Source organism: Gymnoscopelus microlampas, assembly GCF_963454915.1.
Source record: "Gymnoscopelus microlampas genome assembly, chromosome: 18".
Lineage (NCBI taxonomy): Eukaryota > Metazoa > Chordata > Actinopteri > Myctophiformes > Myctophidae > Gymnoscopelus > Gymnoscopelus microlampas.
In genome coordinates this window covers 36,398,468-36,408,704 of record NC_139955.1, presented here as the reverse complement: position 1 = coordinate 36,408,704, position 10,237 = coordinate 36,398,468, and the positions used below count along the sequence as shown (strand labels likewise).

General features: G+C 39.5%; 2 protein-coding genes across 2 annotated transcripts; one reads left to right on the top strand and one right to left on the bottom strand.

Annotated features, from left to right (window-relative positions):
- Positions 1-1,325: 1,325 nt before the first annotated feature.
- Positions 1,326-5,324, top strand: mcts1 (MCTS1 re-initiation and release factor). The gene is made up of 6 exons (XM_084041985.1): positions 1,326-1,503; positions 2,496-2,648; positions 3,178-3,275; positions 4,264-4,397; positions 4,922-4,989; positions 5,081-5,324. Exons 1-6 carry the CDS (start codon positions 1,493-1,495, stop codon positions 5,160-5,162), a joined length of 546 nt encoding a protein of 181 aa, XP_083898111.1. The 5' UTR covers positions 1,326-1,492; the 3' UTR covers positions 5,163-5,324.
- A 536-nt stretch (positions 5,325-5,860) lies between these two features.
- On the bottom strand, positions 5,861-8,841 carry c1galt1c1 (C1GALT1-specific chaperone 1). The gene is made up of 2 exons (XM_084041982.1): positions 8,704-8,841; positions 5,861-8,258 (listed from the first exon to the last, which is right to left on the bottom strand). Exon 2 carries the CDS (start codon positions 8,234-8,236, stop codon positions 7,277-7,279), a length of 960 nt encoding a protein of 319 aa, XP_083898108.1. The 5' UTR covers positions 8,237-8,258; positions 8,704-8,841; the 3' UTR covers positions 5,861-7,276.
- Between the last annotated feature and the right edge of the window lie 1,396 nt (positions 8,842-10,237).

Here is a 10,237-nt window from a genome sequence, read left to right as displayed (position 1 = left end):
AGAGCAGTTACAGGTGGCTGCAATGCGGAACTGGCCCCTGTAAAACAATCAAAAAAGTATTTGTAAACTGTTAATAAAGTATTCAATCAATTATTCAATCAAAGAAACAAGCCCAAAAAACAGCAGCCCGCAACTTTACAGAAAAAGTAGCTTATAATAAGCAGACATGGCAACATTGCAAACATCATGCAGGCTAGAAACTTTTTATTTAGGTTTTTATTTTTGTTGTGTACATTTTGTATGCCAACATTACAAGCTCACCATTTTTTGATCCACGTAACCACAGTGAATAAAAAGTGAAATCCTGTTACTAGACATTATACTGCAGCAGGGAGAAATACGTTCAGACATCATCTGCATTTCAGAAATGTATTGTAATTTGTAACCATATTTCTATAATACAAATATGAGATTGACTTATTCATTTGATAGTTATTCATAGTTATTGTATACATTTTATTTTACACAATGCATTGGTATCTGAGAGAAAGAGAGAGATTCCAGCAAATGAACATTGTGTGTGTGTGTGTGTGTGTGTGTGTGTGTGTGTGTGTGTGTGTGTGTGTGTGTGTGTGTGTGTGAGAGAGAGAGAGAGAGAGAGAGAGAGAGAGAGGGGAGATAAATACATAAACAAACAAACAAACAAACAAACCCTGTGATGTTGATTCTATAAACAGGTATTTAATATTTGTGTATACAGGCCTATTGGCATCGAAATTTGCCAACAGGACAAAGACTTCCAAGACAACATTATTCCACAACTTTATACTTTGCAGTTTGCATATTATAAAGACTCACAGTTAAGAGCTTTTGCTATTTTGAAATTTTGAAAGTTCAGGCACACAATACATTAATTTCAACAAAATAGTTGAATTGAAGGAAATAGATCTGCCTCCTCCTTGAAATAGGAGTTCAAGAATACAGTTGCCATATTTTGTGAGAGAAATAAGCAACCACGTCTAGGAAAACAAGCCCAAAAGCTTGTAGATGTGCTATTTGCAAAAACTCTTGCAATAAAATGTGGAATATTTGGAATATTTTCTGAAACATTCTAACAACACAAATGCTCCCTGGGCACAAAACATTTTCATGAAAATAGAAATATTTGAGAACCACTGTTATATTATTATAATAATTGTGTCAGTGTGTCATTTCAACAAAACTTGCCCAAAAAAACGCAACCCGCAACTACCAATATTTACAAGCAACTTCACAGAAAAACAAGCCCAAAGTCGCTTATAATCAGGGGACATGGCAACACTGCTCATGACAAGTGCAAAGGAAGTAGTTCACAACGTTGGACGGATATGCCGTAGGACGCGAGACACTGTCGTAAAATGACGTTACCGTGGCCCTCAACGACAAGCGTGGATTTGCACTAGATAGATGTTTGTGACCAAATAGTTGTTTCTCCCCACAGTCAGTGTGTCTTCAGAAGTTTGGACGAACCTCGGAGGAATTAATTAAACACGTTTACACACGAGCACCGAGGATGTTTAAGAAGTACGTAACGTTAAAAAACGTCTCTCTCGCGTATCTTAGCATTAGCTTTGATAGCTAACTGCATGACACCGTTTCTTCGTTCAGCTGGCTGTTAAGATTCAACATTCAAACCCTGTAATTGTTTTGTTATTCTATAGCCATATGCACTTTTAACTGGAAGCTTTTTAATAAAGACATGTTTATGTTGCCTGGGTAAAAGGAAAGCCGAACATCAGCGTAAAGATTAAGAAAGGCTTGACAACTTGCAAGTCTTTGGTGTATTGTAACGTGACCAGACATGAAAAAGTAAATTGTAGCACATTTGGTCTTTGCTCAAAAGTAACGGGTGCATAAACAAATGCAGAAATTGTGTTTTTCACAAACACCTGTGATCTTAATAGGATAGAAATCTGGTTTGTGGTGGTCATGCACAGTCACCTGCAATGTCATGAAGAGACTCAACACAGTCACATCTAATCCACTGTGGTATTAATCTAACTATTGAGAGTCAGTTGGTTCCATTTGTACACTCGAATTACAAAAGGTTCAGATTAACACTGAGGATTTTCCCTGTGCATGACTTGTAAACTATAAGACCATATAAAGGAGAAAATGACTCCCATGCACTGTCATCATGGGTGCAGCTCCACTATTTGTCGGTTGATGACATTTTCTTTCTAGCTTTCGGGATACGTGTCTCAGACAAGTATATTCATATGGTCTTTGACAGTTCAGGTTACGAATTTTAAGCACACAGTCTGTGTGGAGACCAAACATGACATCTATTCTTCCTTATAAGCACAATTTGCTTGCACCAGTCTTGTGTTGTCATGTCATATTTGTTTGAGTCTCACCTAGACTTTTCTAATGTCCTATACTTTTAATTTATTATTGCAAAGTATAATAAATAGATTGCAAAGTACAATCTGCTTAAAGTTTGTGTACCTTTTCTGACATAAATGGGCATCTAACTATAGCAGTCTCTGTGCCTTCCTTTGTCTCACTTCATTCAGATTTGATGAGAAGGAAAATGTTTCCAACTGTATTCAGCTGAAGACATCGGTTATCAAAGGAATCAAGAACCAGCTGTTGGACCAGTTTCCTGACATTGAGGCATGGCTCAACCACATTATGCCAAAAAAGGACCCTGTCAAAATAGTGAGATGGTATAATGGGTCATTTTATTTCCCTTACACGCATTGATTGATTTGTTTTTTTGTATTATCTTGTATGTTATGTGATATTTTTTTAGAGATGTACCGATACCATGTTTTCCTTCTGGTACCAATTCCGATACCCATAACTTACGTATCGGTCGACGATACCAGTGTTTAATTTAACCATCTGGGTTCCTTTTGCGGGTTCCAAAATTAACTCAAGAGTTATGGGGGGTCCTTGAAATTAAAAGGTTTGAGAACCACTGATCTAGGAATAAAAATGCCATTATTAATTGTTGAAGTGCAGCTACAAGTTAGTGAAATTATATTGTAAATAGTACAGTAAGAGTATAAAACAGTCGTGCAACAAAAGCAATCAAAATATGACTGTAAATGAAATATCATGTGATAAATTACGTGGTATCGGAGTGGCATAGACTGGCATACTCGCCGATGCCAGCATTTTAGGCAGTATCGGCAGCTTGTCTGATACTGGTATCGGGACAACTCTAATATTTTTCTGTTTTTCCTCTGGCAGCCATGAACACATTGAAATCCTGACAGTGAATGGAGAGCTGCTTTTCTTCAGACAGAGGGAAGGACCATTCTACCCAACTCTCAGACTGCTGCATAAATGTAAGATCTACTGTAATAGTAGTCACCTGATAGCTGGTTGAGGCTTGAAGCAGTGGTTCTGCCCTGTATGTCTCTTTACTGGCCCTCTCTGTGTGCCACTGTGCCCATCATTCTTTCGGGGGGTGCATGAGTGTGTGCTGTGTGCGTGTTTCGCACTGACCAATCACAACCAAGTTAAGCTGAGCTCACACTACAGGAGTTTTGGGCCAATTTATACCTGATTCAGTTCAACTTATGCTTACGTCTGACATATACTACTGCCTCACTACTGGAGGCTGTAAAATCGTGGGGCCTTAAGCCAACAGTTTTTTAGTTTTTTTTTTAAAGAAAATTTTCAACGACCGTTGATTTAGCTGTTTGTATTAGGAAGTATGTCAAAACGAAAAACAGCTCAGGGGCCTTGTGGCTAGAGTGTCCGCCCTGAGACGGGGAGGTCGGGGTTCGACCCATGGCCGGGTCATACCAAAGACTAGTCTTTGGTATGGCACTCTGCATCAAGGGCTGGTTGGGGTAAGTCCCTGCGACATACTAGCGTCATGTCCAGGGGGTGTACTTGTATATCAAGCTGCCTCACGCTAAGGAAACAGGAGATAGGCTCCTGCCCTATAGGGCTCGGCAAGGCTTACTTACTTACAAATTGAAAATGATTGATGATTGAAAATGTTTGTGGTTGGTTAAAACATGACGCACAATGTGATTAGTTTAGTTGTGTATGTGATTACATAACCCGCACAGGCCGGTCCAAGTGGAAAAGTCCAGGACTGAATAAGCCAAACTTAAATAATGAGGGTGTCTGTCTGTGTATGTTACTCTGCCCTCAAAGACTGAGTACACTGTATCATCGTCAAAAGACGGCCATGTAACTTTATATATTACATCAATAACTCAATATTGCCCTTGGTTTTGAAGTGTAACATCTATCTGAATGATTGTTTAATGATTACATTAATGCATACTGATACAGTTCTCATTAATTTGTATGTTCCAGATCCTTTCATACTGCCACACCAGCAAGTAGACAAAGGGGCCATTAAATTTGTCTTAAGTGGAGCCAATATCATGTGCCCTGGACTCACGTCACCAGGGGCTAAACTCTACCCAGCTGCCGCAGAGACAGTAGTTGTATCCTTTTAAACGTGTTGTTATATGTTGAAGATACCATAGTAATATAATTAGGTTTTAAAATGTGCCTTGCTTGAATTCTTTGTAAAGAAAAAGGGAATGTCCGCACATGATAGGCTGCTCTCCTGTCTTTTTATTATTTTAACCAAAAGTGACTGTGGCTTTTTTTTTCTGTGGCTTCATCAACAAGTTGATAAGCGTTTCGCCCATTTCGCCCGTTCAAGAAGTGAACGTTGTTCACTTTTGGTTAAAATAATGAAAAGGACGGGAGAGTAGTCGTAATCGTGTGTGGACATTCCCTTTTCTTCACTTGATTATTTTTGGGTCCAGCACTATGTTAAAGAAACTGTGGGGATGTGCATATCCTATCCTTTTTTCATATAGCTTACATTCTTAGCCATTACATTGTTATAAAAGACAATTATCCTGCTAAAAATGTTAATTATAAGGTACATGATTGACTTCTATATGCATCTCATAATGTTCACAACTTGTCAGATATTATCTTTAATGACAGACTGCAGGCCATAATGGCAGAGGGAAAACAGCATGCACTTTGTGTTGGTGTTATGAAGCTGTCTGCAGAAAGCATGTAAGTCAATCAAGTCACATTTTAGTAAACTGCGAAAGAGTATTGAAGTTAGTGCATCCATGAGTTAATACATATTTCTTTTTTTTTATAGAGAGAAAGTCAACAAGGGAATCGGAATCGAGAATGTTCACTATCTTAATGATGGACTGTGGCACATGAAGACGTATAAGTGATGTAGACACCACCCACACACACCCCTGGAAAGCGTGGAGCTCTTGACAGCGAGGCATGAACTGCCAGTCAATTGTTTACACCAATGGACTTAGCTGTGTAACTTGCTGGAGGCTTTGAATCAATCACCATGATGCACAAATAAAAAGAAATCTTGCTTTAAATTCCATTCTTAATTTGTGTTTGGCAGTGCTACAGATTAAAGATGACCGCTTGACACGAGCGATGTGGAATATGAACACTGAGCTGGCCTGTCAAGAAGTTGCTGCAATGCCTGTGATTTAATTGATGGAATATAAATCATTAAATGCTTTTTGGGTAATACACTTCAATCATACCATTGGATCATATAAGTATATAACCAGTGACAGTATTGGTCTATATACACTGCATTAACCACTTTAACCCTGGCATCCCTATTTTAGGTATGTCAGAAGCGAAGATTTCCCACAAAAATAGATCTATGGGCTACTAAAAACATTTTTTGAAAATGTTGTAAATGGGGCTTAACCACTTAAAACTATATATTAGGTTGATCAGGGTCCCACAGGGCTCGAGGTCTGCCAGTATTTGCCTTTACACCAAATCTCTTGTTGAAAATAGCCATGATCTACTTAGTGTCAAATGCTCCTAGAGACGCTAGGGTTCATGTGGTCAAGGTATTGTCTCAATGGGAATCCATTTAAATGTCAGAAATGTATTCCAGGCAAAATATTTTTTTAATCTCAGGCTGTTGGTGTTCTCACAGTAGTACATAGTTCACAAGAGCGAAAGTATCTCTTGTAGCAAAGTTCTCAGCAGTTGAGGGAGGGGCAGAGGCAGCACAGGTCCTAATTTAGCAGTAATGTGTCAGGATATAAATGTTCAATTTAACACCTGCTGGGTAAAAACCATAACACTGAAAATGTGTTTATAGAGAGCGATTAATGGAGATGCAGTAGAGTTGGTCGTATTTGCCTATTAAACATTTGAAAGAAGATCTGTGTGCTCCAGTGCCTTTCTCCGGGTTAGTCCTTTTAAACTGGACAATTGTTTCCTCCATGGTTAGCCCAGAAGTTCCAGGTCCCATTGGACTTGGAAGCCATTGGGAACATCAGCATTTTTTTCTTAGTTCCTGATAAACATGCTTTTATACACAAATGTTTTTTAGCAGTCAGAAGCAATGGTAATTTGCCTGAGGCATTCATCCCATTTCAAACAATATTCAATACATAAACATAAATGTTTGAGATGAAACTGGTAATCTAGATAGAATATCTATCATATCATCGTAGTAATATGGCATAGTCAATCTAATAGTATACATTCCTGATGCTTTTATATTAACATTCCCTTTAAGAAATGAATAGGTCATTTATCTACCATTTACATTTGCCAAAGCTTGCCAACACCATAATCCATAGTCCATAATGTAAAAATCATGCCTTTGCTCAGTAAACTAATTCTCATCTCCACAACCTTTTAACATATTTAGTGGCAAGCACAAAGTGTAACATGCAGTTGATATTGGCAACTCATTGAACAAGTTTATTAGAAAATAACTTCCAGATTGCATTTGATGAAACACAACCACAGAAACTAAATATGACACTCCTCTGAATATATCGCCTCTGTCAGATGAAATCCTTATGTCTCAGAATAGTCAATAGTCCAAAATAAAAGTGTTAGTATTTTCATGGTGACTGCCATGCATTTCTGAAATTGTTTATCATTTTTTAAAGGTTTTCATGGAATCTAGGTCATAATTATTAAAATTGTCTTCTCTTTTCTAAAACAATACTAGCAGCACACCACTACCTCCAAACTGAGGTATATCACTTTAGATTTCACTGTACAGACCTAATCTATAGAAATTTGCCTCAAAAATCTCCCCAACTCAATAATGCAGTTCATTAGAACCACTGCATTATCTGCAAACTCAGTTGAATGTACTTGCCACAAGAAAATGTGGCATTAAGTGTGCTAAGTGCAAAAGGTACAAAACACACAAAAATAGCATTCCCACCCACCATCTATTTTTACAAACAGAATATGAAAACCTCCATTAGTCACTTCTTGCTGGCACAGAAGCAGTCTCTACAGTGCCCTCCATGTTAAGCCACAGGAATGTGCTACTTTAGTCATTGTCTGAATTTTCTGGGGGGTAGAACACGAGAGAGTCTTTGAAATTGTGCCCATAAGGACGAAGTCTGTAAACGCCAAACATCATAACCTGCATCTGTGTGGGTGACATCCCACTGAATGTAACTGCCAAATCAGAGCAGCAGCCCTCCACCACATTTTTGGGGTTATTGTTCAAGCTGTCAGATATGAGGCTTCCTACACTCTTGCCATTGAACAGGCCCTTTCCTTCAACATCCTCTCCATTTTCCGCAAAAACTCCGGTATATTTAAGGCATACGGCCAGCTGCTTCTCCTCACTCAGCTTCCAGAGGGCGCGTCCTCGCTCTGGACACTTGTCCTCGTCCTTGAACACCCGCACTAGCCTTTTCAGAGCTTCATAGCTCAGAACAATTCCACTTTCATACTGGACATATTCAAGCTCTCCAGACTTCACAGCATTGCCAATGTAGAATGGTTCGCTGGGGTCCTTTGCCAGCACCAGGTACTTGAGATTCTCAATAATGGCAAACGTGGTGGGCCGTGCCACAAAGAACCAGCGCAGGTCACCAGCGTTGTCGTAAGCATGCTTCAGGGCTTTACGTAACCTGGCCCACTCATCACTTTCTTGGAGATCTATTGCGTCGAGGGCCTTGGATGACTCTGATGAGTAGAACGCTGCCTCATCACAATGTTTGCTCCAGGTGTCCTTGGCAGTCGCCCAATACACCAGAACCTTGGGCTGGACCATGATGATGCAGTAGACTCGTACTTGCTCTTTCAGCTGTTCCATCTGGGACTCAGTAAGGCGCTTCAGTTCATCTTTGCTGGGGGCCTTGACGTGGTGATGGTGGTGGTCCTCTGGACCACTGGACTGGGCACTGAAGCTGCTGAAGCTGCCCAGCAGCGACAGCACCAAGCAGAACAGGCCGCCCATCAGCAGACCCTTCATGAAGGAGCTTCCGTCTGCCAACATGTTTGGCAGCAGTCACTGAACTCTAAAAATAGAATACACGTTTTAAATGTTTTTTTTTATTCAGAATGAATAATCATGCTGTGTACATACATCTACTGATGCCTAATCTGGACACATCTTCAGTGATTGCTAAAATAAAATCTACGTAATAGAGCAACATTGATTAAACGTAACAGATTAAATTAATGACCCGTATGTCAACCAGGAAAGTAACATATGTTGTTAATATTAAACACATTAACGAAAAGACAACACAGTACTAAGTTTAACAAGTACGTTAATAACAAAGACATGGCAAATACACACCATTAAATGATTTCGTTATTTGTAATGTAATGTTAGACCACAGACTGCACACACATCCGGATAATTAACGTACCAGGATGTTTATCTATAGCTGGTAACGACGTACACGAAGAGGAAAGTCAATGTAAGCAAAGAGTTATAGACAATAATTAACACTGTACCTTTATTTCAGCAACGTGTCCGTCCTATTTCCACAGCCAAGTGAGCCAATGTGTCTTTCTATGAAATGTCCAGGTTAATGTAACTTTTCCAGTCGGGTTAGATTCCACAGTGTCAACTAGAGCCACTAGCTCATTGGACGCTAGGTAAACACTACATACTTCCTGCTTCCACGTCACGTGACGTGACTATTCCATTGAGTGTCCCGAGTGGACCTCTGGACCTACTGCACATTAACCTCGCGTGATTGTACATATAAATAAACAGAGCTGCTACCTTTAAACGCATTTTAAATCTGAGGCTTTTTTTTGTATACTATTTAAATAGTTTTGAGAAAAGAATGCTGCTATTTGTCCCAAAGTGAATGCAAATGATTGCTGCTGTCTCAAAAAGCTTTATACCCTGTACATGTAACATCGACGCAATGTGACACAGCTCTGTTTACACAATGCTGTGCTCCCTCCAGGCTCCAACTGTATATACTTTCCCCATTTTCTACTGTTTTTTATTATATTGTGACACTTGGCAATGTAAACAGTAGTACATGTATGTTTTCTCATGCCAATAAAGCTCCTTTGAATTGAATTGACTATCAGCGTTATTTTTTCACTGGAAAGCTATTTTCCAGTCATCTAGCACGGTGGTTCCCAAAAGTTTTAGCTCATGACCCATAAGAGAAATGATATGTTTGCCCGGGAAGATTTTTTGTTGTTGTTGAAAATAGCAGATCTACAATTGCTCACAACATGTGGCTTCGCTCCATGTTATAAGCTAGACCTGCTATTTTCAAGACTTGAAGACTGTTTTTTTTTTTTTTTTTTTTTTGCCATTCCTGACTTTATTTAATAGTATACAGTAGACTGACTGGAAATGGGGAGAGAGAGATGGGGAGTGACACGCAGAAAAGCTTGTCGGGATCGGGATTCGAACCCGCGACACGCTGTCATCAGCAGCCTCTTCCAGGTCTGGAATTGTTTTGAATTGATGAAAAGTTGTGATTATTTTGCTGAAACTTTTCTGATCTGTAGGGATGCTGTTGAACCAGGATGTGCCAGATCAATATCTCCAACCCACCAACTATGCAGACAAACCAGCAAACCCACCCAAGTCAGCTTGCATCATATTAGATGAAAAATGTTTACCTTGTGTGTGTATTTCAAGTTGATGACCATGCAGCTAAACCAGCCTAACAGACCACACTCTAAAATAAATGGTGCTGTATATACCAAATGTGGTTATTTGGCCCGTAATCAAAGAAGAACCGTTTTTGGTGCTATATAGCTTTATCTTCAAAGGGTGCTAAATAGCACCACCATCAACCACCACAACCATCCCAAAGAACCACGAAGCAAAGGACTCTCTGGGGTTTGTCTTATGTAATTGCATGGGTAGGGCTAAAGTCTTGATATATTACTGAGGTGCTATCTAGCATTGGTTATCAAAATGGGGTCCGGGGACCCCCAGGGGTCTTTGGGGGGGGTACCAGCGGGTCCCCAGCAAAATGTGTTAATACAGCATCACAATCGTTTAAAAAAA

Coding starts and splice junctions, on each gene's coding strand:
- mcts1 (XM_084041985.1), top strand. Junction 2,649..3,177: donor CCTGTCAAAATAGTGAGATG/GTATAATGGGTC, acceptor TTCCTCTGGCAG/CCATGAACACATTGAAATCC. Junction 3,276..4,263: donor TCTCAGACTGCTGCATAAAT/GTAAGATCTACT, acceptor TGTATGTTCCAG/ATCCTTTCATACTGCCACAC.
- c1galt1c1 (XM_084041982.1), bottom strand. CDS start 8,236: ATGTTGGCAGACGGAAGCTCCTTCATGAAGGGTCTGCTGATGGGCGGC.